The following is a 22,989-nucleotide window of genomic DNA, read 5'->3' on the forward strand; positions in this document are numbered from 1 at the left end:
CTGGGGACCTGAGAGAGGGGAGGAAAATAAACAAAGCGTGGGGAATGTGTTTCTTGGATTTCCCCCTTTTTGGCCACAGGTTCTATGAGGAGAGCTGGTGAGGTTACCTACATTCCTCTCTTTTCAGATCAGAGGAATGGGACAGAGGGTATTACTAGCATGGGACAAGGTATTAAAAAATGGACGCCTACATTTAGGCTCCTACATTTGTATTTTGAGCCCCTCAATACGGGCTTGATCTTGTGCTCTTTGAAGTCCATGCCAACGCATCCCCTGAATCCCATCTGCAAGATGGAGTCCTCAATGATGGTCACATTCTGCAAAGTTCTCACAGCTTCGAGCGCGCCGTCACTCAGCCTCTCGGCGAACCACGCATCTTACTGATGTGCCTAAACGTGGAGCTCCTGCTTTTCAGTGTTCCATATTTAAACTCCTGCCCCTCGATTCTGTCTCCCTTTCCGTCTCAGGAGCCGTTGACGTGAGGAGGATCCCACAGCTCCCGATGCAGCGCAGCACAGACACGCGTTTGCTTTTTTTGGTGAGCGCTGCAGATCCTGTGGCAATGTCAGCATCTCCTGTCCCCGTATTTATTACGGTGTAACTCTAACACGGGAGGCCCATGTGTGCCCACGCTCGTGCCAGGATTCGTGCAAGGGTGCATGACCATTTGCACAACCTTCACACGCACCACTCTCCTGGTAACAGGATGTTGGCAGGTGGGAAGATCACAGGATCCAGACGAAACCTAAGATGCCGTGAGCAATCCCGTAGTGGTAATTTTAGAAGCTGGGTTCTGTACATTATTTACAGTACATTGTAGCTTTAAGGGAGTAAGGCTCTCCCTCTGCACTGCTGGATTTAATCTTTTCTGTTGGGTTTCTGTGTGGGACTTTCCGAAGTGCAGTAGCTTTGGGGATTTTATCCATCCAGAGGGAGGGGGCAAACTGCAGCTTGTTTGCAGCAGAACTACATTCATTCATAAATTGCTCACCTAGTGGGAGAGCAAAAAAAAGCCCCCAGGACCCTCTTCTACCACATAAAGACTCATCTGCTTTCTGATAGTCCACAAGCAGAGGGCTGGCAGGAGGCAGAGCTGCTTGCAATGAACTGTGGCATTGCCAGAAGCAACCCCTGCCCCTAGGATCTCCCATTTGGCATTACATTCAGCAACTAAACATCCCCTCTGCTCTTCTGGGGGATGCACGCAGCCTTCCTATCTCTTGGAGGACGCTTTTTGGCAATCGCAGTCTGAATACGGGAAACTCCAGTTGTTTTGGACAGATATTTGTTTCTTCAGAGACTCTTTGCAACAATTAGTTCTAAAAAAAAAAAAAAAAAAAAAAAAAGCAAGAGAGAAGAGAGAGCAAATGAGAAAGGATTCTTTTGCAATGCCTGAACAAAGGCCACCCCTCCTCAGTGGTCTCTGAAGGCCTAGGTCCTTCTCCAGGCTGGGTTTGTCCCCAGGGGGGGAGAAACCCAGGGGGTGGCCGCACGCGTGGCACCATAGGCTGCATGGGGCATTTGGGGCTGGAACTGATGGGGCCAGGCAGAGCCCGCGTTCACCTCCCGGCCTTCCAGGGGATGGGCACATCTCCCTGCCCCGTACCAAGGAGAACATTTTATTCGTGTTTAAATATGAACAAAGTGGAGAACAGGTCTAAGATCTGCCGAAATCAAAGACTGATATATTTTTTTTTTTGTTTGCTTGCTCCGTCTGTTCCCCTCAGCCAGCAGGTGCCTCTATAGAGCCAACGCTTTGCCTGTATCGCAGAGCTGTGGCACGGTGCTGGAATACCTTCTGCTTCCCAGCGGTAATACGGCCTTGTCTTTCACCGTGCCTTCCCCGTCGTGCAGCCCCAGCTCCGGGTGCCCGCCCTGCGGAGGGTGGCGGCAGGAGGGACATTTCTGCGTGCCGACACGCGCGTGGAGCTGCTATGTCACGTGCAGGGCAACGCTGCGGGGACATGAGCAAAGGAGCTCGGCCGCGGAATGTTGCGGTAACCCCGCAGATGGAGCTGCCTTTTTGCCCTTCAAACGCCTTCCCAGCAAGCGTGATGGGGTTCGCCCAGTGGAACACCACGGGCGTTCGGTGCAGGCAGGCCCCTCCACCTAGCGACTATCTTTGGATAAAGGGGATCAAACCCAGCCGAGTTGCCCCCTCCCCTTTAGCACATAAGTGCCGAGAAATCACCGTATCTGAAAAGCGGAGGCCTCGGGGGGCCGGCCGGAGCCTGGGACGGCAAACGTCCCTCGCTGCCCCCTCCCCGCAAACGGCCCCGCTGGACTTTGGAGCGATTCCCACGGACGAGGTGAATTTTGACCCGAACGCGCATCCCTCGGCGGGGCACGACGGCGGCCGCGGGGCGGCGGGGGGAGGCGGCGCGGGTAGAGGGGCGGCACGGGAACCCCGGGAACCTCGGTCCGGAGCGAGGCGGGCGGGAAGAACGGCGGAGGGGGCCGCAACCCCCTGCGCTCCGTCGCCGTTTCGCCCGGCGTGTAACAGGGATGGGTGGAGAGGAGGGAGGGGACCGAGGAGGAGGGTGGGACTTCTCCGGAGCGTCTCTCCCCGCGGCCGCGCCGAGCAGTTGCAGAGCGCCGGCAGCTGGCGGTGGGGCGGGCGCTGCGCGGGGAGCGGGCGCTGCGCGAAGCCGCCGCTGGAGAGCGCGGAGCGCGGCTGCCGCGGTGCCGGGGGCGAGGAGCGCACGCCGCGCCGGCGGGGGACAGCGCGCCGCGGGAGGAGCCGTGCGCGGCACCGGGACCTGCTGTTGGCTTGCCGCCGTGCTTTATCCTCTCGTTTAATTTATTTTTTCCCCACCTATACTTTGATCCGCTGGGATTTTTTTTTCCCTCCCTTTCCTGCAGAGCCTCCCCCCGCCCCGTTCCCTCCCTCTCTAGCCAGTTTGGATTTTTTTTTTTTTTTCCTGTTACTATTCCGATTTTCAAAGCGGTGGACGCAGAGAGAGAGGCAGAGAGGGCAGGAGGCAGGCGGTCCGCTCGCCCCCTCCGCCACCGCCACCCCGACGTGCGGAGCGGGCTCGGGCTCAGCCCCTTCCTTCCCCCGGGGGAGGCGACCCCGGCTCGCCGCGAAGAGGGGGCGCAGCGAAAGAGATGCATTGAAACTTTCCGCGCAAACTTCGTGGCGAGTGCGCGAAGCCGAGAGCGAGCGCGGCGCGGGTGCCTGCCTGCCCCGGCGCCGGGAGAGCGGCCGCGCACGGGCGCCGCTGTGGAGCTCGGATTGCCCGGCGGCGGGGGCCGGGCGGCGGCGGGGCGGCCGCGGAGCCTGCGCTCGGCCCTGCGGAGCGCCCACCGAGAGCGGCAGCGGCGGCCGGCGGAGAGCCGGCCGTATGGAGGGGTGAAAGCGGAGACCCCGAAGAGGAGACCTCCTTCCCCCGGAGCCCCTCGCAGCGCCCGGGAGGCGGCGGGCGCGGAGGAGGCGCGGGCGAGAGCGCGGCAGCGGGGCGGCAGCGGCGGCGCGGCGGCGAGGCGGAGTGCGGCGGGCCCCGCTCCGCGGCGTGCGCCGGCAACCATGAACTTTCTGCTCACTTGGATCCACTGGGGGCTGGCGGCGCTGCTCTATCTGCAGAGCGCGGAGGTAAGCGGCGGGGCCGGCGGCGGGACGGGGCTTTGTGCGGGAGGGACTTTTCCCCTTCGTCCCTTCTCTCTCTCCCCCCGCCTTCCCTTTGCCTCCCACCTGCCCATCTCCCGTGCGGCGGGGTGTGTGGGGGGCGCCCGGCGCGCACACACGTGTGCGGGTGCGTGTGCGGGGCTGCGGCGGGGGGCGAGCGGCCGGGAGCCGCGCGCGGAGTGCCCGCGCACGTGTGCGCGCAATGCACGCCCCCGGCGCGGGGCTCCCCGCGGAGTGGCCGTGGGGCCGCGGGGCCGGGCGCGGGGCAGGGAGGCAGCGCGCTGCCTTCTTGCATCAGCCTCGCCTCCCGTCCCCCGGTCTCCTGACATTGCAAAAGGGTGTTCGGCCGTATTTGCCTTGGGTCCCGGCTCGGGTTCGTGCCGCCGAGCGGAGTTCAAAATACCTCGCTGGAAAAACAAATAAAGATCAAAGAGGACAAAATGGATCCTGATTTTTTTCCAGATTGATTTTTTTTTTTTTTTTTTTTCCAAAATACATATCTCTGGCACCGTGATTACAAAACCCCGCGTTTTTCCCTTCTCTTCCTCGTTGGTCACTTTTACTTTTGCCTCGTTGTCATTCCTGAGCGATTAGAGACCAACTCTTCCTCCTTTTTCTTTCTCTGTTTTGTTTCTAAAAGGCAGCGCTGTGTGCAAACCTGCCCTATAAATCTATCTGTTTCTGGAGTCCGGAGGGCTGTGTTGCCAAGAGATATTAAGGGGTTTAGACAGAGTGCCCACGTGAAAGTGGCTGTGCGCCGGGTAGGCATGGATTATGTTTAAGGCTGTAAGAGGCCAATGCTCCCCGCACTGCTCCTCTGCTCTTGCAGGGAATATGGGCCACATCATTTCCCACAGACATGAAAATAAAGGTCGCCTGCAAGCTGCTCAGTTATTCACATTGTTTGTTCAGCATGGATGCTGGAAGGTAACTCCCCAATTAGGAGCCATTTCAGATGGAATTGGAGGCAGGCTCCGCACGCTTTGTTTCTCGCCTGTTATATCTCCACTTTCCCCGGTGACAGCCGCACGTTGGGCAGTGCTGGATGGGAACCAAGGCTCAGCTCCCATCTGAGCGTGTCACAGAGCTGCGCCGTGCAGCCTGGCGGCCACGTCTGCCTCATGGGACAATTCTTTCCACCCTCCAAGAGTTTTTCCATCATCAGCTAAGATGGGGCTCCTCTGCCCGCTGCCTCCTCCATAATCTTAAGAGAGTAGCATCTCTTCCCTGGCTGTGGGTTAGACAAGTCCGTGTCCGGTGATAAAACCCTTCAACCCTCCCCTTGCGCCTTCTCCCCTCCCCTTCCTCTTCCCCGGAGACGAAGCTGCAGATCAGGTAGGGTTTGGGTCTGTCTGTCTGCAGGGGCCATGCAAAAGCCTGTTCTCCTGGGTTGAAGGATGGTATGATGTGAAAAGAAAGGGGAAAAATTATGGTGTGGTGTGGGAAATGTGGAGCAGTGGGAGGTGTTGTAGGGTAAATCCGCGTGAGACTGTGAGATGCGCAGATAGTGGGATGATGCGGGCCGTGCGAGTGCTTGGACGGATGAACGGTAAGGTCTGTCCTTCGGTTCTGTCCTTATTTGTCTGTGGGCCTCTCGGGCGCCACGGTGATGGTCGGGATGTTGGGAATGCCAGTGGGTCTCACGTAGGCACCCTGATGGTGGCTCTGGGCACGGCAGAAAGTGCCGCTCTTCATTTTGTGCTCTGGTAATAGTATTTACCGGTGCTGTTAATCAGGCTGTCATATGGAATAAAACCTATCTAGCTAGTCAGGCGCGTTGGGAAGGACTAAAGAAGAGCTGTGGAGAGGCTGGGCAGGAAGGCAGGGTCAGGCGCGTGTCCGGCGGCTTTCCCAAGGGTGAAGGAGGAGGGACACAGGAAGATCAGTGCTCCTCTGCCTAAGAGATGGCTCCTCACCGAGGGGTTGGCACGCTTGCTCCCGGGACGGTGGGAAGTGTGTCACGGTGTGGGCTGGGCGGTGCCGATGCCACAGGTGTCTGCCTCCACGTGTGGCCACAGCCCTTCTGTGCGGGAGAGGGAGGAAGAGGCGGTTTTGCAGTGCCACCCTCCCGGCTGCTCGCCAGTACTGAGCTCCCGTGGGCTCCAGGAGGCCGCGGTGGTGTCCCCGTTTCCTAGAGATACGGGGGACAGCGGCTCCTTCCCCATCGGCTTTGTCCAGCTGTAGTGATGGCAGGTCCCTGCCGATGGGGCTCTGGGAACCTATCCCTTCCCTGAGATGTGGAAGGACCTGGCCCTACCAGCTGTATTGCCACAGGGAACAGGCAGCGCTCAGACACACAGGGAGGGAGAGCGCGCCTGTGACCAGACTGCTAATGATCACACACCCACCCGCCGTGCTGCCTTCAGCCTGCTTCCGCACCAGGCCGCGCCAGGAGCTCCGCAGCCCCTCAGCCGCCCGTGCACAGCGGTCACCTTCCCCATAGCACTCCTATGGGGAAGGAGGAGGGCTCATGTGGGAGCAGGGGAGCCCGTGCTGACACCACAGAGGGGCTCACAGATGCCTGAGCAACCCAAGTGGGATCCCCCGTCCGTCCTGCTCCGTATCAGGGTGCCCGCACTGCGCTGGCCGTTTGTGGGATTACTGACCTCTGGCTGTGTGCACAATGGAGAGGGAGAGCAGCGAGAGCTCCCTGCTTAAGTAGAAACCGCTGAGAAGAATTTCTAGCGCCTAAGACGAAAAGTGCATTAACTCCTGTCCCAGAGTCCCTCTTAGAGTGGATGGATTGTTTGTTCCAGTCCTAAACAGTTACAAAGCTCTTTTAATGAGGCTGCACAGATTAGGGGGAGGGGAAGGGAGAGAAAGAGTGCTGGTGGTGTTGGCGAGGGGGGCGATGGCTGGGGAGGAACAGCTTCATTAACCTTTTCTCTCCCTTTAGAGAATAACTTGCTCCATACTGGAACTGGGAGGAAAGGGAGAACGGGAAGGTGCAGGTACAGAGGTGTGAAATACGATTATTTCTTCAGGAGGGTTTTGACCCGCTTTAGGACAAGTATTTGCTGTGACCTGCAAAGGGCACAAAAAGGAGCTTCCCGCTCTTGAGCCCAGGGCTTGCTTCCACACCTCTGTGACATGCTGAAAATCTATTGGAAAGAAATCGTGTTACAGAGCTGTTGGGTAATTCCAAAAGACAGCAGAGGAGAGCGTGACCTTCAGGCTCCCACCGAAGGGCACTCTAGGCCCGTTTGTCCCTTGGAATGCTTTGGTTTCCCATTGCCCTTTGTGATATGCAGCAGCCTGGTTTAGAGTGAGGCAGAATCCCCTGCCTCATCTGCTGTTAGATAGGCTTTGCGTGCGTTAGTGAAAGGCAGTGCCCAAAGGACAGAGAAGTTTCTTGCCCTGGTGAGCTAACTGTATGTTAGTGATAGTTCTGTGTATCTGTGGAGAAGGTCCCCTTTGAGCTCTGCCAAGGGAGCACAGCAGCCTTGTTGCCCCACTCCTGGCAGGCTCCATATCCATCTCATTTCACATCTGTGGGTGGAATTGTGACCCAGGTGTAGGTGATGGTTGGGAGAGGGCTGGCTCCTGCACTGGTACACCCTGGGCAGGGAGAGGTGCTAGCCACGTGCAGATCAGCAGTGAAAGTGTGTGGCTTCTGTCTGCTTCCCAACCGCCATGCACCACGTGTGTGTGTGCGTGCAGGGAGGCAGGGGGCTTGGCAGCAGGCTGGGCAGCCTCACACCAAGAAGGGACAGCATGACCCTCAAGGTGTCTCAGAGCTAATTCTGCTCAGTCCATCACGGTCACCTGGTGTGTGAACCAGAAATCCCTCAGCAAAAGGTCTTGGGGGCATTGTGACTTGGATAGACTGACCTGGCTCGTGATTGCTTTCCTGTGCTATGATGTGAATTGAGGCTTTTCTGCCCTTGAAGCGGTTTTCCTTCTGACCCATAGATCTTCAGGCGCTGAGCCGCTCTGGAAGGCCGCTGCAGCCTCTGCTGCCTCCATTTTGTTTGCGCTGTTGCAGTGACCTTCACACTTCAGGGATGAAATTGTTCCTAGGAACCTGCTTTTTAAACTGTTATCACAGCACTGAGGTTAGGCACACAAGCTCTCCTCGCAGGGATATAACAATGGAGTGGCTCAGGCCTGGACCAGCGTGCTACGCTCAGGTACAGAGGGATGTTAACAGAAAGGAGAAGCAAGGAGTTTGGTCAGGGGGACCTTAAACAAAGGGAACTGTGCACAGACACAAAGGAATGGCTGAGAGAGGGGCTCTGCCGGCTCGCTTTCCTCCTCCTCTTCAAAGCTGACACTCCAGGCTGTGGACAGGGCTGCTGAGAAGGCTGTAGATGGCAAATTCCCGTTGTGAGCCCGAGGTGGACTTTGCCTGGTCCGTTCAGCCCTGTCTCCAGCTGTGAGATCAGAAGACCTTTTTGTAGGCTTAAATATAGCAGATTGCTGATGAAGCAGTATTTTGTGTGTGCCTGCTTGCTGAAATGCAGCAGGTTCTGGGGTGGATGGCGTCACGCAGGTGGCAACATACTTTGCAGAAGTGAAGAAACCTGAGCGTTTTGGTTTTGGTACAGAACAGAACAGCAGGGGGAAACCTGACTTGGCTGGAAAGTTACGTCAGAGCTCCAACCCTCGCGCGGAGCAGGAAGAGTGGAGTTTTTGTTACACCTGGAATTAAAAAAACCACTTCCTTAGCAAAGTGATGCAACCCTGCTCCAACTCAGTCTGGGGGTGGGTTGCCTACTGCCTATCCCGCTGAGGAAATGCCCCTTGTCCCAACAGGGCAGCGAGTGCAGAGCTCGGGACTTGTTCAGTGCTGAGGCTGGGCCCGTTAGGTGACGGTGCCAAGTGTCACACCAGCCTGTATCTATCACAAGGGAGAGGAGGGACGCTGTGGGGTGTCACAGCACGCGGTGCCCTCGCAGCTCATCGCCTGTCATGGGCCAGGCAGCGACAGCTCTGTGGCCACCAACAGCGGTGGGTGACATTGAGAGGGGCGCAGCACCCTTCGGCACCCGACAGCCCTTCCGCCCCCCCCCGGCCCTCCCCGCTGCCCGTTCGGCTCTGTGGCGGGGAGGCCATAGAGGAGGCCATAGAGGAGACGGGCAGGGCGGCCGCTGGCCCAGGCCCCGCAGCAGCCCTGCGGTGCGCTCGTTCCTTTCGGCTCCCGCGGGGAGAACAAAAGGTCTCTCTGTGCCGCCGCCGGGGACGGCCTCGCTCCGGGGCTGCCCGGTGGCGGCAGGCCCAGGACCCCAACCCCACCCTCCCTTCCCCGCGGCCCGGCGTGACGGCTCCGCGTCGTGACCGATTCTCTGTTCTCTTCGCAGTTGTCGAAGGCTGCTCCGGCCCTGGGGGATGGGGAGCGGAAGCCCAATGAAGGTAAGCGCGGGGCGGCTTCCCTCGGGGGCGGGGGGCTCGGGGGAAGGAGGCCCGGGCGGCCAACACCGCCATCTCCCGGGGAGCGGCGGCGGGCGCGGGGCGCGGGGCGCGGGGTGGGGGCGCCGCCATTAAACCCCGCGCGGTGCTGGGCGCGAGGAGGCCGCGGGGCAGCGGCTGGGCAGCCTTGGAGCCGGGGCGGGCGGCGGGGCCGGCCCAGCCCTCCTCACGCCTCCCATAACTGCGAGAAGTGCGTGCGTGCGCTCGGGCACACACGCGCGCTCATTTATATATATATATATATATATATTTATATACGCACACAAAGAGCTGAGTAGCTGCGAACAGCCTCCTAGGAATTCGCCACAGTTCCGTAGGAAGGGATTTGTCATCTTCGCTGCCTGCCTCTTCCCCGCAGGCACTGGGGGTGCCCGGCCGGCCAGGGCTGATCCTGAACAAAGGCCCCAGCAGCACCCAGCACCAGGCTGTGGGTCTGGCCCTCCTGACAGGGCCACCTGCCCCCGCTTGGGCTATTGCTGTGTGCAGAGTCGGGCTTGAGAAATAACACCTTTTTACTCTGGTGTGAGGCACAGAGGGCTCTGATCCCAGAGGTTCGGCTTTATAGCAGCACAGCAGAGACAAGAATATGGCCTGCTGGGGAAGCGTGCTGCTTTTGTGCCACTCTGGCTGCCTCAAGGCCAAAATAAGCCCTCTGCAGTGCTGGTTTGTGCCTGTGGATAGATGTGTGTGTGGGCCAGAAGAGTGGGCAGCTTCTGGGTCAGTGGGAGATGCCCCCTGCATGTCCCTTGCCCCACATGTTGCAGCCAGTTGGCTTCCACAGCCTTTAGGCCAGCAGCAGGGTAGCGGGCAGTCCAGTTCTTAGGAGTAGAATGGTAAGGTGGGTGTCAGCAGGGCCCTGTCACATAGGGATGTGATCAGTAAAATAACTGCCATGTCTCCACAAGAAGGAAACACAAGCTTAGGTGTTTTGGAGAATGCGTATTCCGAATTACAATCTGACTGTGGACATCAGAGCCTTCAGGCTTGGGTGATCATCAGCTGCTCTAAGGCCATCCTGACTGCACTTTCCTTGCTGCCTCCGTGGCTGAGCAGAGCCCTCACTGGTGTGGCTGTGGTGAAGGGTCCCCCCATGGGCTGTGACCTCCAGCGTTATTCCAGCCAAAGGTCAGCAGAGGGCTCTAGCAGTGTGGGTCCAGATTGGCTTTTTTTTTTTTTTTTTTTTTGTTGCACTCGATTTCAATTTCTGTAACTTTATTAGTGTGACAGACTGTGAGTGTGTTGCCAGAGGTTTGTGGCAGCCTGTTTGGGATAGGTGTCCATTTTGCATGGCCGAAATTTCTGATTTGCTGGCGGGCTGCCGTGTGTTGTGCTTGACCCTTGCTCCTGCTGAAGTCAACAGAAGAAGGTTCAGTGACTTCAGAGGGATCAAGATGGAGCCTGCTGTGAGGCTTATTTTGGTAACCAGTCACTCTGCTGTTGGTAGAAAAGAGGCAGTATCCTCATCTGGCCATTTGTTGTGACCAGTTACCTTCCTGGGGAGGGGATGAGTTGAGCGGAGTGTCACTCCCTGGCACAGGAAGGCGGTTGGGAGCAGGGGAGAAGTTGATCTAGCAGTGTGAGCAGTGAGACTTCAGTGCTATTGCCTTGGTGCTATTCCTGACCCTGCGATGCAAATACATCAGTGAGCAAGAAGTCAGGACTCTTGGCATTACCTTCTTGGCTCTGCTCCTGTCCTGCTGGATGACCTTGGAGGTCTGCTCTCAGTACCTCAGTTTATCCTCTCTGAAGAGGAGCCGTCGATGTGCCTATGTTGCAGGAGGACAGTCCCACGGTGCCTTTTTCCACCAGTGTTCCTGGAGCCTTTGGGGTCGGCAGGAAAGGTGATTTTGTGTCTTTGGCCATTTTGTGCTTGCAAGCAGCAACAGATTTTTGTTTGGGATGAACTTGCTCTGATTGGAGCGTGTAATTTTAGCTTCACCCCCTACCCTTTTGTGCTCCAGAGAGCTTTCCACATGTTCTGTGGCACAGGAAGTTGTAGAGGAGTCAGACAAACACTCTTTGTTTGTTCCACGAGCAAAGATTTTCTGGTATAAATAAAGGAAACCACCAGCACTTGTGGCTGCACTCTTATTTTTAAAAGAACAGTGTGTCTATATTGCTGCAGAGCCTTTGACGGAAAAGAAGGCAAAATGATCATAGAGCTGCTCCTTTTCTAGTCTCGCTTGTTCCCACTCGTCTGCTCCAAATTTGGACTCAATCCCACCTGCCATGGCTGTGTCTGCCCTGAAGAGTTAATGTGGACCCTGGCTGGGTTTTCACCTTTCTTCTCTCTCCATTCACAAAGAAGAACCTCTGACTCAAATCTGGAGGAGTGTTACAGGTTAGGGGTGTGTGTTAAATGCGGGATTAACTTTTAACATGGGCTGAGGCCCAAATTGCAGGAGGGGAGCAGGACAAACGGCATTAGTCCTTCAGTGACCTTCCCATTTCTTCCCATCAAAAACAGACGTCCTTCCGTCCCCAACACGACCAATGGAAAGGAGGCATGGACTGAATCAGCCCGGCAAAGTGTGGAATATGACTCCTGGTGCATAGGAGTAAGCGTAGCAGGGGCAGGGCTTTGAGAGATGACTGTACCTCAGTCATGTGCTCAGCTGTAGCTGTGCAAATGGACTGTGAAGCGTTGCAGTCTCCGTGTGAATGCTCTGTGTGCAGCAGGATCAGGGCAGTGCACCTTTGGCGGCAGGAGATCTGACAGGCAGCTGGAGAAGGAGTCCCCGCTTCCTATCCAGAGGCTGATTGCAGCTTTGGAAGATCAGTGTGCATTAATGTAAAAGCGAAAACTCTGCGTTGTTCATGGGAGGCAATTGATCCTGTTCTATCTCCCAGATCTCGAGGACAGCTAGCAGGGTGCAGCCAAGAAACTAAAAAACTCTGCAGAAAAATTCAGATGTGTTGTTTTTTTTTCTGTGGCCAATCTATAGTGCAGTTTCGATGGTATAATCCAGCTGCTTGCGCAGTGTAAACATTCAGAGAGCATAGCAGACCTGAATCAGTTTCACTTTAGTTTTATTCTTGGTTTTGGTTTCTGCCTCTTTATATCTCAGCCAAATTCAGTGAGCAGCCTTTGATCTGCACAGGTAACCTTTGCTTCCCCTCCCGCCTTGCTCTCCTCCTTCCCCATGCAGTCAGTCCACAAGCATTTCTATCCAGAGCTGTGCCTTTATTGCCAGGGTTCCCAGATCCTTTCTGCTGGCACAGTGTGAATAATCAGCAGTGCAGTTCAGTAGCTGTCATTGTGCCCGCAGAATTTCCCACATATTAAATTGTTCAACTTGCTGGAACATGGGCAGTGAGTAGGGTCACTTTGAAGGGGAGCAGGAAGGAGGTAGCGTGGACTGGATGGAAGGAGGACGGACGGACAAGAGGCACACTGCAGTCAGGGGAAGAAGGAAGAGGGAGGGAAGGACAGGGAACAGAAGCATGCTGTCTTTTAGGCTAGGAATACCAGCAAGCAGTCTGTGCCTGCCAGGCTACATTTTCTTTTCATAAGCCACTTTCTCTTTTAATAGTAGCTCACGCTCACTGACACTTCAGACTCTCTGGATGGGAGCTCCTCCCTTCTTGTACCCGCTCTCAGCACTGTGGCACTGTCAGCTCTGCATGACCTCGAATTAACTTTCAACAATTAACTGTGGGCTCTGAGCTCCAAGCCCTACAGCTTTTGCTTTTTTTTTTGTGTGTGTGTGTGTGTGTGGCAGAGTAACCTTTATGCCAGTTTAGGGCGCTTTAGAAATGCTTACCGGAGACCATTTTTTTTCCATGATGCAAGCACTTGCGCTTATCACTCAGTTATCAATGCTGGTGCTGTAGGACTCTGTATGCTGTACAGGTGGATCATTATAGTGCGTAACACCGTGGGGCAGGTACTCCCTCTTTGTGCGTACTCTTCTCCTCTGCACCGTTTGAGCCATGTTCCTTTGCCTGCATGCTGCTAGAGCTAGGAGGCCTGGGGGGCTCCAGGTACCCGCTGTTTGCAGGAGTGTGCTAGCAGCTGGGTTTTGTGCGTGTGTGCTTATCTCTCCTATCTCTCATCTCTTTAAATCTCTCCAACCCTTGACCAAGCAGCAAGACGAAGCTTTGGCAAGAGACTGGGAAACATTGAGAAACGCTTGTGAAATCGGTGCAGATCGCAAGCAGTCAGTGTTTGCTCCATTCAGAGGAAAGGCAGGGGATAATGGCAGATCCACCCCGTTTCCCCTCCCACGTGGCCTTACTGTGGTTCGGTAGCCAAGCATGTGGTCTAGTTAATCCTGGGGGTACTGTGGTCTTGCTTTGAGTCTCCCAGTGGGTGGTTCAGTTCCTTGTTTTGAGAAAGCGGTTGATGTAGAGACACGGGGGCTGTGACCTGCCTGCCTGCGGCAGGTGATTCTGAAGGTGGCCTCTTGAGGTGGATGTTATGCATGGGCAAAAGAGGTGTCTGTTGGGAAGAAAGAAGCCACATAGATGCATTGTTCAGAACCATCTCTTCATTCTCAGGAGGGTCTCTGTGCCAGGGTCTGTGAGAGGGATGCTTCTTCCTCTGGCTTACATACCCCTGCCTTCTAAAACCCGCTGGGGCATCAACTGGCTGTTTTGAAAGGGGGTAAAAGATGAATCAGTGAGGGTTCTTAATCCAGAGCACAGATCATATGCAGCAGCCTCTGGTGCTTTTCGGCTGAGCTGATATGTTTGGTGGCAGCATATCTGAATGTATCGGGGATGGCAGGGGAGGAGGCACCTTGGATGCATGGTGTCAGGGAGAGCCAATCCAATCAGTAAACCTCTCTGGTCCATCATGTCTGTGCCCTAAAGCAGTGTCAGGGAGAGGCTGTCTCCTCTTCCCCACTTCGTTTGGGGTGTGGGTGGGAGGGTGTGTGTGTGTGTGTGTGTGTGTAGGGCAGAGACAAAGAAAGGACTTAGGCTGTTAGTGAAGAGTATAGGGTAGATGTGTTACAACTGTCTGGCTTTTAAGGGGTAAAGAACTAGACATTCTTGAGCTGAGTTTGCATTAACTTATTCCCTCCATTCCTCCCTGTAGTTATCAAATTCCTGGAAGTCTACGAGCGCAGCTTCTGCAGGACAATTGAGACCCTGGTGGACATTTTCCAGGAGTACCCTGATGAGGTGGAGTACATATTCAGGCCATCCTGTGTGCCTCTGATGAGATGTGCGGGTTGCTGCGGCGATGAGGGCCTAGAATGTGTCCCTGTGGATGTGTACAACGTCACGATGGAGGTGAGGGCCCAACCTGCAAGCTGGCATGCTTGGGTGGAGTAAGCAAGTCACCCATCACAGCCACTCAAAGAGCAGCCTACCCTAGGGAACTGGAAATTGTCAGATCAAGAGGGCTTACCTCTTTCCTGATCCTCGCATCCAGCATTACACAGCACAAGGGTGAAAAGTGAGCTGCCTGTCTATATGCAAAGCTAAAAAGAGAATCTGTTTTTCAGTGGCTCTGATGCTCATTGGTGCTCAAATACAGAAGCTAGGACTATGCAAAGGAGGCACTTACCTTAGAGAACACAAAGGCCCATTGCTGATGCTGTAGCTCTGAGGCCCTAAAAAAGATGCTCCCCAGGCCCTTGCTCTACCTTAACTCTGCATTTGGTCCACACAGCTGTTGCTTTCAAGGCAGCAGTGTAGTGCAGAAAGGGGAAAGCCTGCCAGTACTCCCTCCCGGAGGGCATGCGAGGTCAGCCTTTACCAACAGAGCAGAGGATTTGGGTCATTAGCTACATTGGCACAGCAGGGGTGGGAAGGGTCTCTAAGAAAAACTCTGCTTCAGTGTCAAGTGGAAAAGCCTTTCTGCCTCTAGGCGTACTCCTCCTTTATTTGGAGGCTGCGTAATTCATTTCTTGGAAGAGACAGACTGACTGTGATAGTGAAGTCTGGGCACATGGGGAAGGCTTAGAGACTCTGCTTAGAGAGCTTTGTCACTGCCTTTGCCAGCCTGGGTCCCAGCTTGTATACAGCATGGTGCTCGCACCAAGTACTTGACTTGTAGCTCCCACATGTCTTTCACCCTCTTGAATGGGACCTGTAAATATTGCCATCAGTTTTTTAAATGGATGAGAGACTTGCAGGACTATATGATTACTAGCCAGTGTTTTTCACTTGTGACCTCAGCTGTGTTTGAACTTCAGGAGAGAATCTGTCTGTGTCCTTCTGTGGTTCCCCTGTATTGGTTTTCCACTTGCAAGCTCCTGCTTGGGTCAGAGCCTACTAGCACAGTGTAACTAAGGGTGGTTTTCTTACCTTTCCTTGCTGAATTACAGGTTTCAACTGGCATGCCCACATGCTTGTAAAGGGTCACAGGCATTTCAGTGGCTAATGCTAGAGCTAGTGGTCCAGCCAGGTTCTGGGTTGAGAGGCTGTGACAGTACATGCAGAGTTTCTAATGCAGCTTCCCTGGAGGCACATTGAGCTGGGGGCTAGGCAAAGTCTGGCTCTGCAGGGGTGTTTTAAGCACAGAGCACCAGATTTATTTTTTGTGTCGTCTCAGAGAGAAAACGAGATGCCAGCCAGGAATGAGTGGTGGCTTAGGGAAAATTAGTTGGATGTGGAGGTTTTGCTTTGGGACTTTGCTTTAGGCTGAAGCCTGCCTCTGTCTGAGAGCAGTCTGGATGCTCCATCACTGTCTTTCTAGTATTGACCAGGGCTGACTGCTCAGTGAGACTCTTACTGTGGTGTTACGCCCTCTCCCATGCCTGTCTCCAAGGCAGTCCACCAGTACTGGCACCTTGCATGCATGAGCAAACAGAGCTTTGGCACGAGACTGGTGTTGCCGCTTGCTTGTGATCAAAGGCCTTCCCTGACTGGGAGAACAGGGCATCAGAGCTAGCTCAAACTCTGCCATGCTTTTCCCAGGAGCACCTGGAGTACAAAATGCTTTTGCTGGGCAGTGGACTGATTTTGGAGTCATGAATACAAATAGTGAATGGGCAGTGACCCTCTCTGTTTCTTTCATTCCAGATCGCGAGAATTAAACCCCATCAGAGTCAGCACATAGCGCACATGAGCTTCTTACAGCACAGTAAATGTGACTGCAGGTGAGAATGGAGCAGCACTGGTTCCTCTTGCAATTAACTTATTCTGAGCCTTTTCTATTTTTCTGCCATTGTGTTGAGACCGTTGTCTCCACAATTGGTTTTCAGTGGGATGACAGAGCCTGGAAAAGAGCTGCTTTGCTCATGAGGCACCTCCATCTCTAGATATGACAGGTGGACAATACTAGCCTGCAGCCTGGGGTCTTCCGGCCTTGGTGAGGTGCAACAGGAGGGCAGCTGTACATGTCCTTCCCTGGACTTGTGGGATTTGGAGATAATACTGGAAGCATATGTGATAAGCTCCCTTTTAATGATGCCTTTGTTCTCTCTTCCCTCACAGACCAAAGAAAGATGTCAAAAATAAACAAGAAAAGTAAGTGACAAGGTTTTTCTCCCTTCTCTTTTGGTGGTTGGTTGGCATTTCTTCTCCCTACCACCCCCTGCCCTTTTCCTTGATTGGTTGAAGATACTTACTTTGAGAAGGTGTTTTTGGAAATGGCATATGGTAGTGCATGGGGCAACACTCTGAATCCGTTCCAGGTGGGCACAGAAACCCAGATCTGATGGTCCTTCCTACATACCCCAGACCTGGAGCTTGCATGACCCACAGCCATGGCAGTCATTCCTAATGCTTTACCCTGAGTCAGGGAAGTCCCGTCGTGTGTGTCCTACCAGAATGGATTCAAGGTGCAGCCCCCATTCTCCCTTGCCTCCTCCTGGGGTGTTTCTGGTTACTGCATATCGCTGCCTTTCTTCATTATTAATTTTTTTTCTTGCTGCTTGAGTGAGAACTTGCTCGCTTCTTTCACAGCAGCTTGGGTTGGAGCTCTGCTGGCTACAGGGAGAGGTGGCAGTGGAGGCTTGGTGGAGGCAGGACTGATGCCATGCACGATGTGATGCTGGTTTTGGTTGGGTGGGGGCCTGGGAGGATGTAAAGGATGTGGAGGTCCTGGTGGAGGCTTTCAAGAGAGTTTTCTTGAGCTGATGGATTTGCTCTGGTGACCTGAAGAAGGTTAAGGCACAACCTTCCCTTTCCTTCCTTCCCAAAGTAAAAAGGTTGTGGAAAGGAGATAAAAAAAAGCTCTCGTCCTGCAGTAGTTGCAGGGACGATCACAAAACGTGGAACAACATGGACAAAAAGTGACCTCTCTGGACAAGAGGGTCAGCCGGACTGCGCATGGCTGGGATAGTGACTCTGCCATATAGAGGTGCGGAGTTGGAGAGGAAAGGGGTAAATACTGGGAGATGAGGCTGAAACAGAGAGCAAGTGGAAGAGTGAGAGAGAACGTCTTTCACCCCTTTCCTGGTGGTTGTGGATTTCTAGCTGCCTTCCAGTCCCTCTTCTTCCCCCTGGAAAGCTGCTCGTGGCTGCATCAGGCTCTGTGCAGCCAAAGCTCCCCTCTGTGCAGGACCGTGTTGGGGATGGTCATCTGCGTGGCTCTGTGGTTTGAAGGTGTGCAAGTTGGGTCTGTGTGAGCTCTGGTGAGGATGGGGTGTGGGTGAAGCAGCCAGCCCAGACTGCGTTGCATTCCCTTTCCTCTTCTAACAGCACCTTGCCTGCTCTTTGCTGGTTCTGCACTCCCTGGGGAAGGAAGGGAAGGGATGGGAGAGATCGGTATGCTTTGATTTGTTCTGATTTGAAAGTCCCGTTATATATCTCCATCTTCAGATTGATTTTCTTCTTCCTCACCACCTCCCTGTGCCTCCTGACATGTAGGGCAGCAGCTGGGAGTGAGCTGATGCTCTGATACACATTCCATCAAGAAGACTGGAGCAGGCCTAAGAAACACCTGTGGTGTTCCTTTCTGTCCCCCTGCTCCACCTCAACAGCTCCCTCCCAGGATGTGCTGCCCCCAGGCAGAGTGGGGAAGGAGGGAGGCTGCTGAGCTGCTGTGGGGCTCATAAGTCTGACAAACCCTGGTGCTTGTCCCAAGGCCTTCTCACATGCCTGTCCTTTGTTGCTATGCTGATATAGCTCGAGGAGCAATGCAGGCTCCAGCCTCCCCTTCTCTGTGCTCTCAGTGGGCTGCAGAGATCCATGATTAGTGTCCATGCCTGCATGTTCCAGCCCTTGCCTGTCTCAGCTCCTGCCCAAAAATCAGAAGCAGCAGGTGAATCTTTAAGAGAGTGCTTTGGCTCCGTCCGTTTGTCTGTCTGTCAGATCTATGTGGAAAGCAAAGGGAAGGGCTGGATGGAGGTGGAAAGAAAGGAAAATCTGAAAGCTGCTTGCAGTTTTCATCTCCTGTGTGTCCCGACTGGGCTAGACCTTCCTGTTCATCCTCTGTTGCTCATCACAGAGGATGCTGGAGGGTGCGTGAGCAGAAAGTGAGGTCTTCCTGAGTCCACTGAGCCACAGGCACTGGTAGGGTGGGTGAGCAGAGCTTTCAGGCTGCAGTCCCCCGCTCCCATGCAGCAGCACTGCTCAGAACAGGCCTCAATCCTTGTCCCCAGCATACTGAGCCCAGGGCCCCATCGCTCCCATCCCGTGGCAGGATGATTGCCATCCCTACAGTGGGGCTGCTGGGTGTCCCTTCCTCACCATCAGATCACGGTGGTCTCTTTTTCTCCATGTCAGCCAGCGTAAACCTGAGCTTGTCACCAGAGCTGGTTGTCTGCGCTCGCTGCAGTTGTGTGATGCTTTCACCAGGCTTCCTGATCCCTTCCCCTCTCCACTGCCCCTCTCCAGGAGTGCGGGTAACCCTCAGAGGCTCGTGGATGCCGGAGCCTCACATGGAGGTGGCCTCTGCACGCTGTGTTCCTGGCGCTGGCTTGGCTGCGGGCAGGCTGGTGGCGGTGCTGCAAGAGGGCCAGTGAGTGTGTGTGCGAGGTGGAGGTCTGTGCTTCACTCCAGGACTTGCCCTCCAATCCTGCCTCATGTGCTTTCCCCTCCCAGCAAGGCACATGGCTGTGTTTTTTCTCTCTTCTTCCTTGCGTTTTCTTCTGTTTTCTCTCTTGCTCTCCCTCTCTCTTTCCTGCTCTCTCTCTCTTTCTCTGTTTTTTTTTGTTTTGTTTTTCTTCCAGAAAATCAAAGCGAGGAAAGGGGAAGGGTCAAAAGAGAAAGCGCAAGAAAGGCCGGTACAAACCACCCAGCTTGTACGTTTGTGTCCTCTGCTTGTAGACTCTCTTCCCTCCTTTTCCCCAACCAATCCGCCTGCTTGCTGCTCACTCAGAATCACACCCTCCCCCCCAGTCACTGGTGGGCTGCAGGTCCTGCAATGCTGGTGGTGGCACCGCTCTGGCACTAAGGGTGTCTCAGGGAAGGTGGCTTTGGCTTGCTCGGCTCTCTCTAATCATCACCGGTGACCATTTCCCCTGGGCAAAGAAGCGCGGGCAGGTGCCCCACGCCTCTTTGCCACTCCTTTGGTTATAGCTCTGTCCCGCGCTGTCCTCCACTTGCCTTGTGCCCTCGCTGCGACAGCTGGTGGAAGACGAGCTGGTGCCTGCCGTGCATGTGTGTGTGTGTGTGTGTGTGTGTGTGTGTGTGTGTGTGTGTGTCTGGTGGAGTCACAAGCGGAGAGGAGAGGTGGGACGGTGGGAAGCTGGAGAGGGGGTGCCGGGGAACTTGGGGGGGCTCTCTGTCTCTCTCTCTGCTGGATTTGGTGGCTTCTCTCTCCTTGCCTCTTTCTACCTGTCTCCGTCTCTTTCGCTCTCTCTCACGGTGGTTCACAAAATTCTGCATTGTAAATTCACAGTCCTTCAGGGCAGGCTCCTAGGTGGCAAGGTGGAGATGGGGCTCACGGAAAGGAGGGCAGTGCAGACTGCAGGTGTAAGCACACAATGCTGGAGCCCAGTTGCTTTCCAGCAGGGACAGACCCTGCGTATTTATCTCGTTCAGCCTCTGGCTTCTTTCTACTCCAACAGCCCATTTCAGAGAATGCCTCTCATTGACTCCTCAGTAGCTGGTTGGGACTTCTCACCTTCCCATCCTTGCTTCTCCCTTCTTCCTCCCTGTGGTGTGTGCCAAAGGATCCAATGCAGCATTTGTGAATACTGTGCAGAGAGCCTGTTTTCTTTCTCTTTACGCTAATGCAAGGGGATGCTGTCCTGACCATGTCCTGGGGCTCATGGGGTGCTGCTGGAAACCCATCAGCCCTTGACACTCCAGTGGGCAGCATGGGGGCTGTGGGAGGGGGCAAGGGGATTGCTTTGATGTTTAGGGTGTTGCATGTGTATTTTCTTTCTGCTGAAGCGCTGTAGCTTAGACATCTTTCCTTTTGCCTTTTTGCAGTCACTGTGAGCCTTGCTCAGAGAGGAGAAAGCACTTGTTTGTACAAGATCCCCAGACCTGTAAATGTTCCTGCAAATTCACAGACTCACGTTGCAAGTCGAGGCAGCTTGAGTTAAACGAGCGCACTTGCAGGTTTGTGTCCTGAAGGATGAAAGAGAAACACACAGAGAGAAAGAGAGAGAAAGAAAGAGGGGGGAGCTTGCTTCCTGCTGACTTCTGGCACCAGTGCTATGTGATCACTTCTTTTCTCTGTCCTACATGGGCCAGAGGGCAGAGGGAGGACTGAGAGGAGGACAGAGATTCTCCGTGTCAGGGGGCGGTTGTGCGTTTCTGATATGCTGTCAGGACTTGGATGGGGATGGGTGTTCATACCTAAGATTTCCTTTCCCCCAGAACAAAATAAGAGTTCGTATTGCTGCAGAAGCTATGGGGAGGGTCTATAGCCTTCTGTACATTATTTGTATGCAATTCTGAGGCTACTGTTGTACAAAGCCAAATCCTTCTTAGCTGGCTAAGATTTCACCTCCCCTGTCTTCCAAGCTCTTTCTGTGTGGCTTGTGGGCGCTCTGTTGTGTGCAGGGTGAGAAAAGCCAGGCCACACTCTCATTCGCCTTTTTGTTCTTAAAAGCCAGGGAGAGGACCTTGTCCTCTTCCCTGCACTCACAAGTTCTTCTTTTCATGTCTTAGCCAGAGTTGTGGTTTGAGGGGTGAGGGGCCGCATTCAGGGCTGTGGTGTGGGATACAGCAAGGATAAGCCTGTTGTAGGTGGAGGCATGCAGAAGTCTGTATTTCAGACATGCGAGCTGGGAGATGGAAAGACACTGTGTGGTTACTGTCTACTCAGAGATCCACAGTGTGTGTGTATTGCCTGAGTATTACCTGTCATGCTCCAGTCTATAACATGGATGTGCAGAAATTGATTCCTGGTTCTCACCTGAGCTCTTTGGTGAGCTCAGCAGGATCTCTTGGCTCACTCTACCTATGTGTGCATCTCTGGTGTGTGATTATCCTACCTATTACAGAGAGTGGCATAAAGATGGAGTTGCTAATGAACCCTTGATTGTTACTCCAAACTGAGTTCACAGAACTCTAGGAGCTTCTTCTTTTCAGGAGAATATTGCAGGAGCAGTGACTGGATGATAAAAGATAAAGGAGAGAGATCCATGGTCCTTTGTTGGCTACATCCTGATGGAGAAGGCATCCATTTGCCTGCCTGGAATTGGCTAGGTGACTAGGGCTGCTTCAGGCAGCGTGTGCCTCCAATAGATGTGCAAGTGCTTTGTGCCAAAGCCAGGGAGACATCTAGCAATGCCAGAGCAGTTAAAACTGTTCTGCATACAGAGAAGTTTTCTGGGGTGCTGCAGTCTGAGGGGGAAAATAATTGATGGAGGGGCCACACTACAGCAGCTTAGATAGTTACCCTCCTGCCAGTGATTATAGCCCCCAGAGAGTGAGACCAGACCTTACCTTGTTATTTTCCACCTGGTCTTGCATCCTATCCCCAGAGTAACTGGAAATTACCTTGCAGAGTTTGAAGAGTGAGAAATAGTACAAAGTACAAAGAAAAACAAACAATGCCCCAAATAAGTTGTGATGGCAGAAGGGATTTACTTGTGTCTTTTACTAGTCCCTCCTTTTGGTGATATGACTGGCACTAAGGGAGGTTTCCAGAGCTGGTGTGTTGGCCAGAAAGATAGCAAGGAGTCCTAAGAATGGGTATGTTATCTGTTTCCAGACAAAAAGCTGGTTAAGCTGAAGTTCCTCCTGCTTCATCTCCTTGTGAAGTTAGAGTTGGGTTCTAGAAGGGAGGGCAATTTTTCGTTTCTCCCACTGCTTCTTCAGGCTGCTTCTGCTGCTGTCCTCTGGTGCTAACCTCTGCTCATGGCAGCCACTGAAACGAGACGCACTTTCTTTTCAGCAAAATTCTTGCCTGCATGAGGCTTTGTTGTCTGTATTGCTTCCAACCCAAATAACAGGCTAGGTGGGGAGCTGGGGGAGTGTGTCTCTCTGCATGCATTGCTTGGCTTTGTTCTTGTGTGTATGCGTGTATCTATGTGTGCATGTTGTGAGAGGGTGCAAACAAGGCACTCAACTCAGCTTGTGAATGAGGAGACCTCTGATCCTACTCCTAAATTTCCCCCTGTACCAGTGCTTCCCCACATCTAGGTGAGCCTGGGGGAATAGAATTCATTGACCCATTGACGGGTCGAGACTCTCTGCTGCTCTGCCCCAACTACACAGCACTTCACCCCACCAGTGACGTCATGCCATGTCTTAACACCATGTGCTCTTAAAAACATCAGCCACTTCCCTTCCTCCCCTCCCTTCCCCCACTTGCTCCCCTGCCACAAACATTAACCTCTTCTCTTTTTCTTTCCTTGCCTCTCCTCTCTGACAGATGTGAAAAACCGAGACGGTGAGCAGCGGAAAAGAAGGGGGAACAGCCCTGTTTCTGGAGCCTGATTTCTCGCCTGGACAGAAAAATACAAAACAAAACACTAATCCAAATGAACCCTAAAAATGAAGGATCGGTAGAGCACAGCACTTTCAGTACGGACGATGGACTCCGGAAGGAACATTCCCCAAGGCACCCGCCGCACAGAATTCACCTTTGGGTTTTGAACTGTTTTATTTTATTTTTTTTTTTTTGTTTCATGCTGCTAAATAACAGAGCCAGG

General features: G+C 54.0%; 1 protein-coding gene across 8 annotated transcripts; it reads left to right on the forward strand.

Annotated features, from left to right (window-relative positions):
• Positions 1–3,482: 3,482 nt before the first annotated feature.
• Positions 3,483–22,915, forward strand: VEGFA (vascular endothelial growth factor A). Of its 8 annotated transcripts, XM_042814143.1 has the most exons (9): positions 3,483–3,592; positions 8,926–8,977; positions 14,076–14,272; positions 16,010–16,086; positions 16,424–16,456; positions 16,624–16,770; positions 19,105–19,176; positions 20,312–20,443; positions 22,710–22,915. In XM_042814143.1, the coding sequence occupies exons 1-9, from the start codon at positions 3,527–3,529 to the stop codon at positions 22,729–22,731; spliced, it is 798 nt and encodes a 265-aa protein (XP_042670077.1). In that variant the 5' UTR covers positions 3,483–3,526; the 3' UTR covers positions 22,732–22,915. The 8 variants fall into 8 exon arrangements, 7 of the variants coding, with proteins under 7 accessions (XP_042670077.1, XP_042670094.1, XP_042670085.1 ...); XM_042814160.1 differs by lacking the exon at positions 20,312–20,443; XM_042814151.1 differs by lacking the exon at positions 19,105–19,176.
• The last annotated feature ends 74 nt before the right edge of the window (positions 22,916–22,989 follow it).

This window comes from Centrocercus urophasianus, unplaced genomic scaffold (genome assembly GCF_019232065.1).
Source record: "Centrocercus urophasianus isolate 14NV4802_14NV808 unplaced genomic scaffold, USGS_Curo_1.0 seq_10, whole genome shotgun sequence".
Taxonomy (NCBI): Eukaryota; Metazoa; Chordata; class Aves; order Galliformes; family Phasianidae; genus Centrocercus; species Centrocercus urophasianus.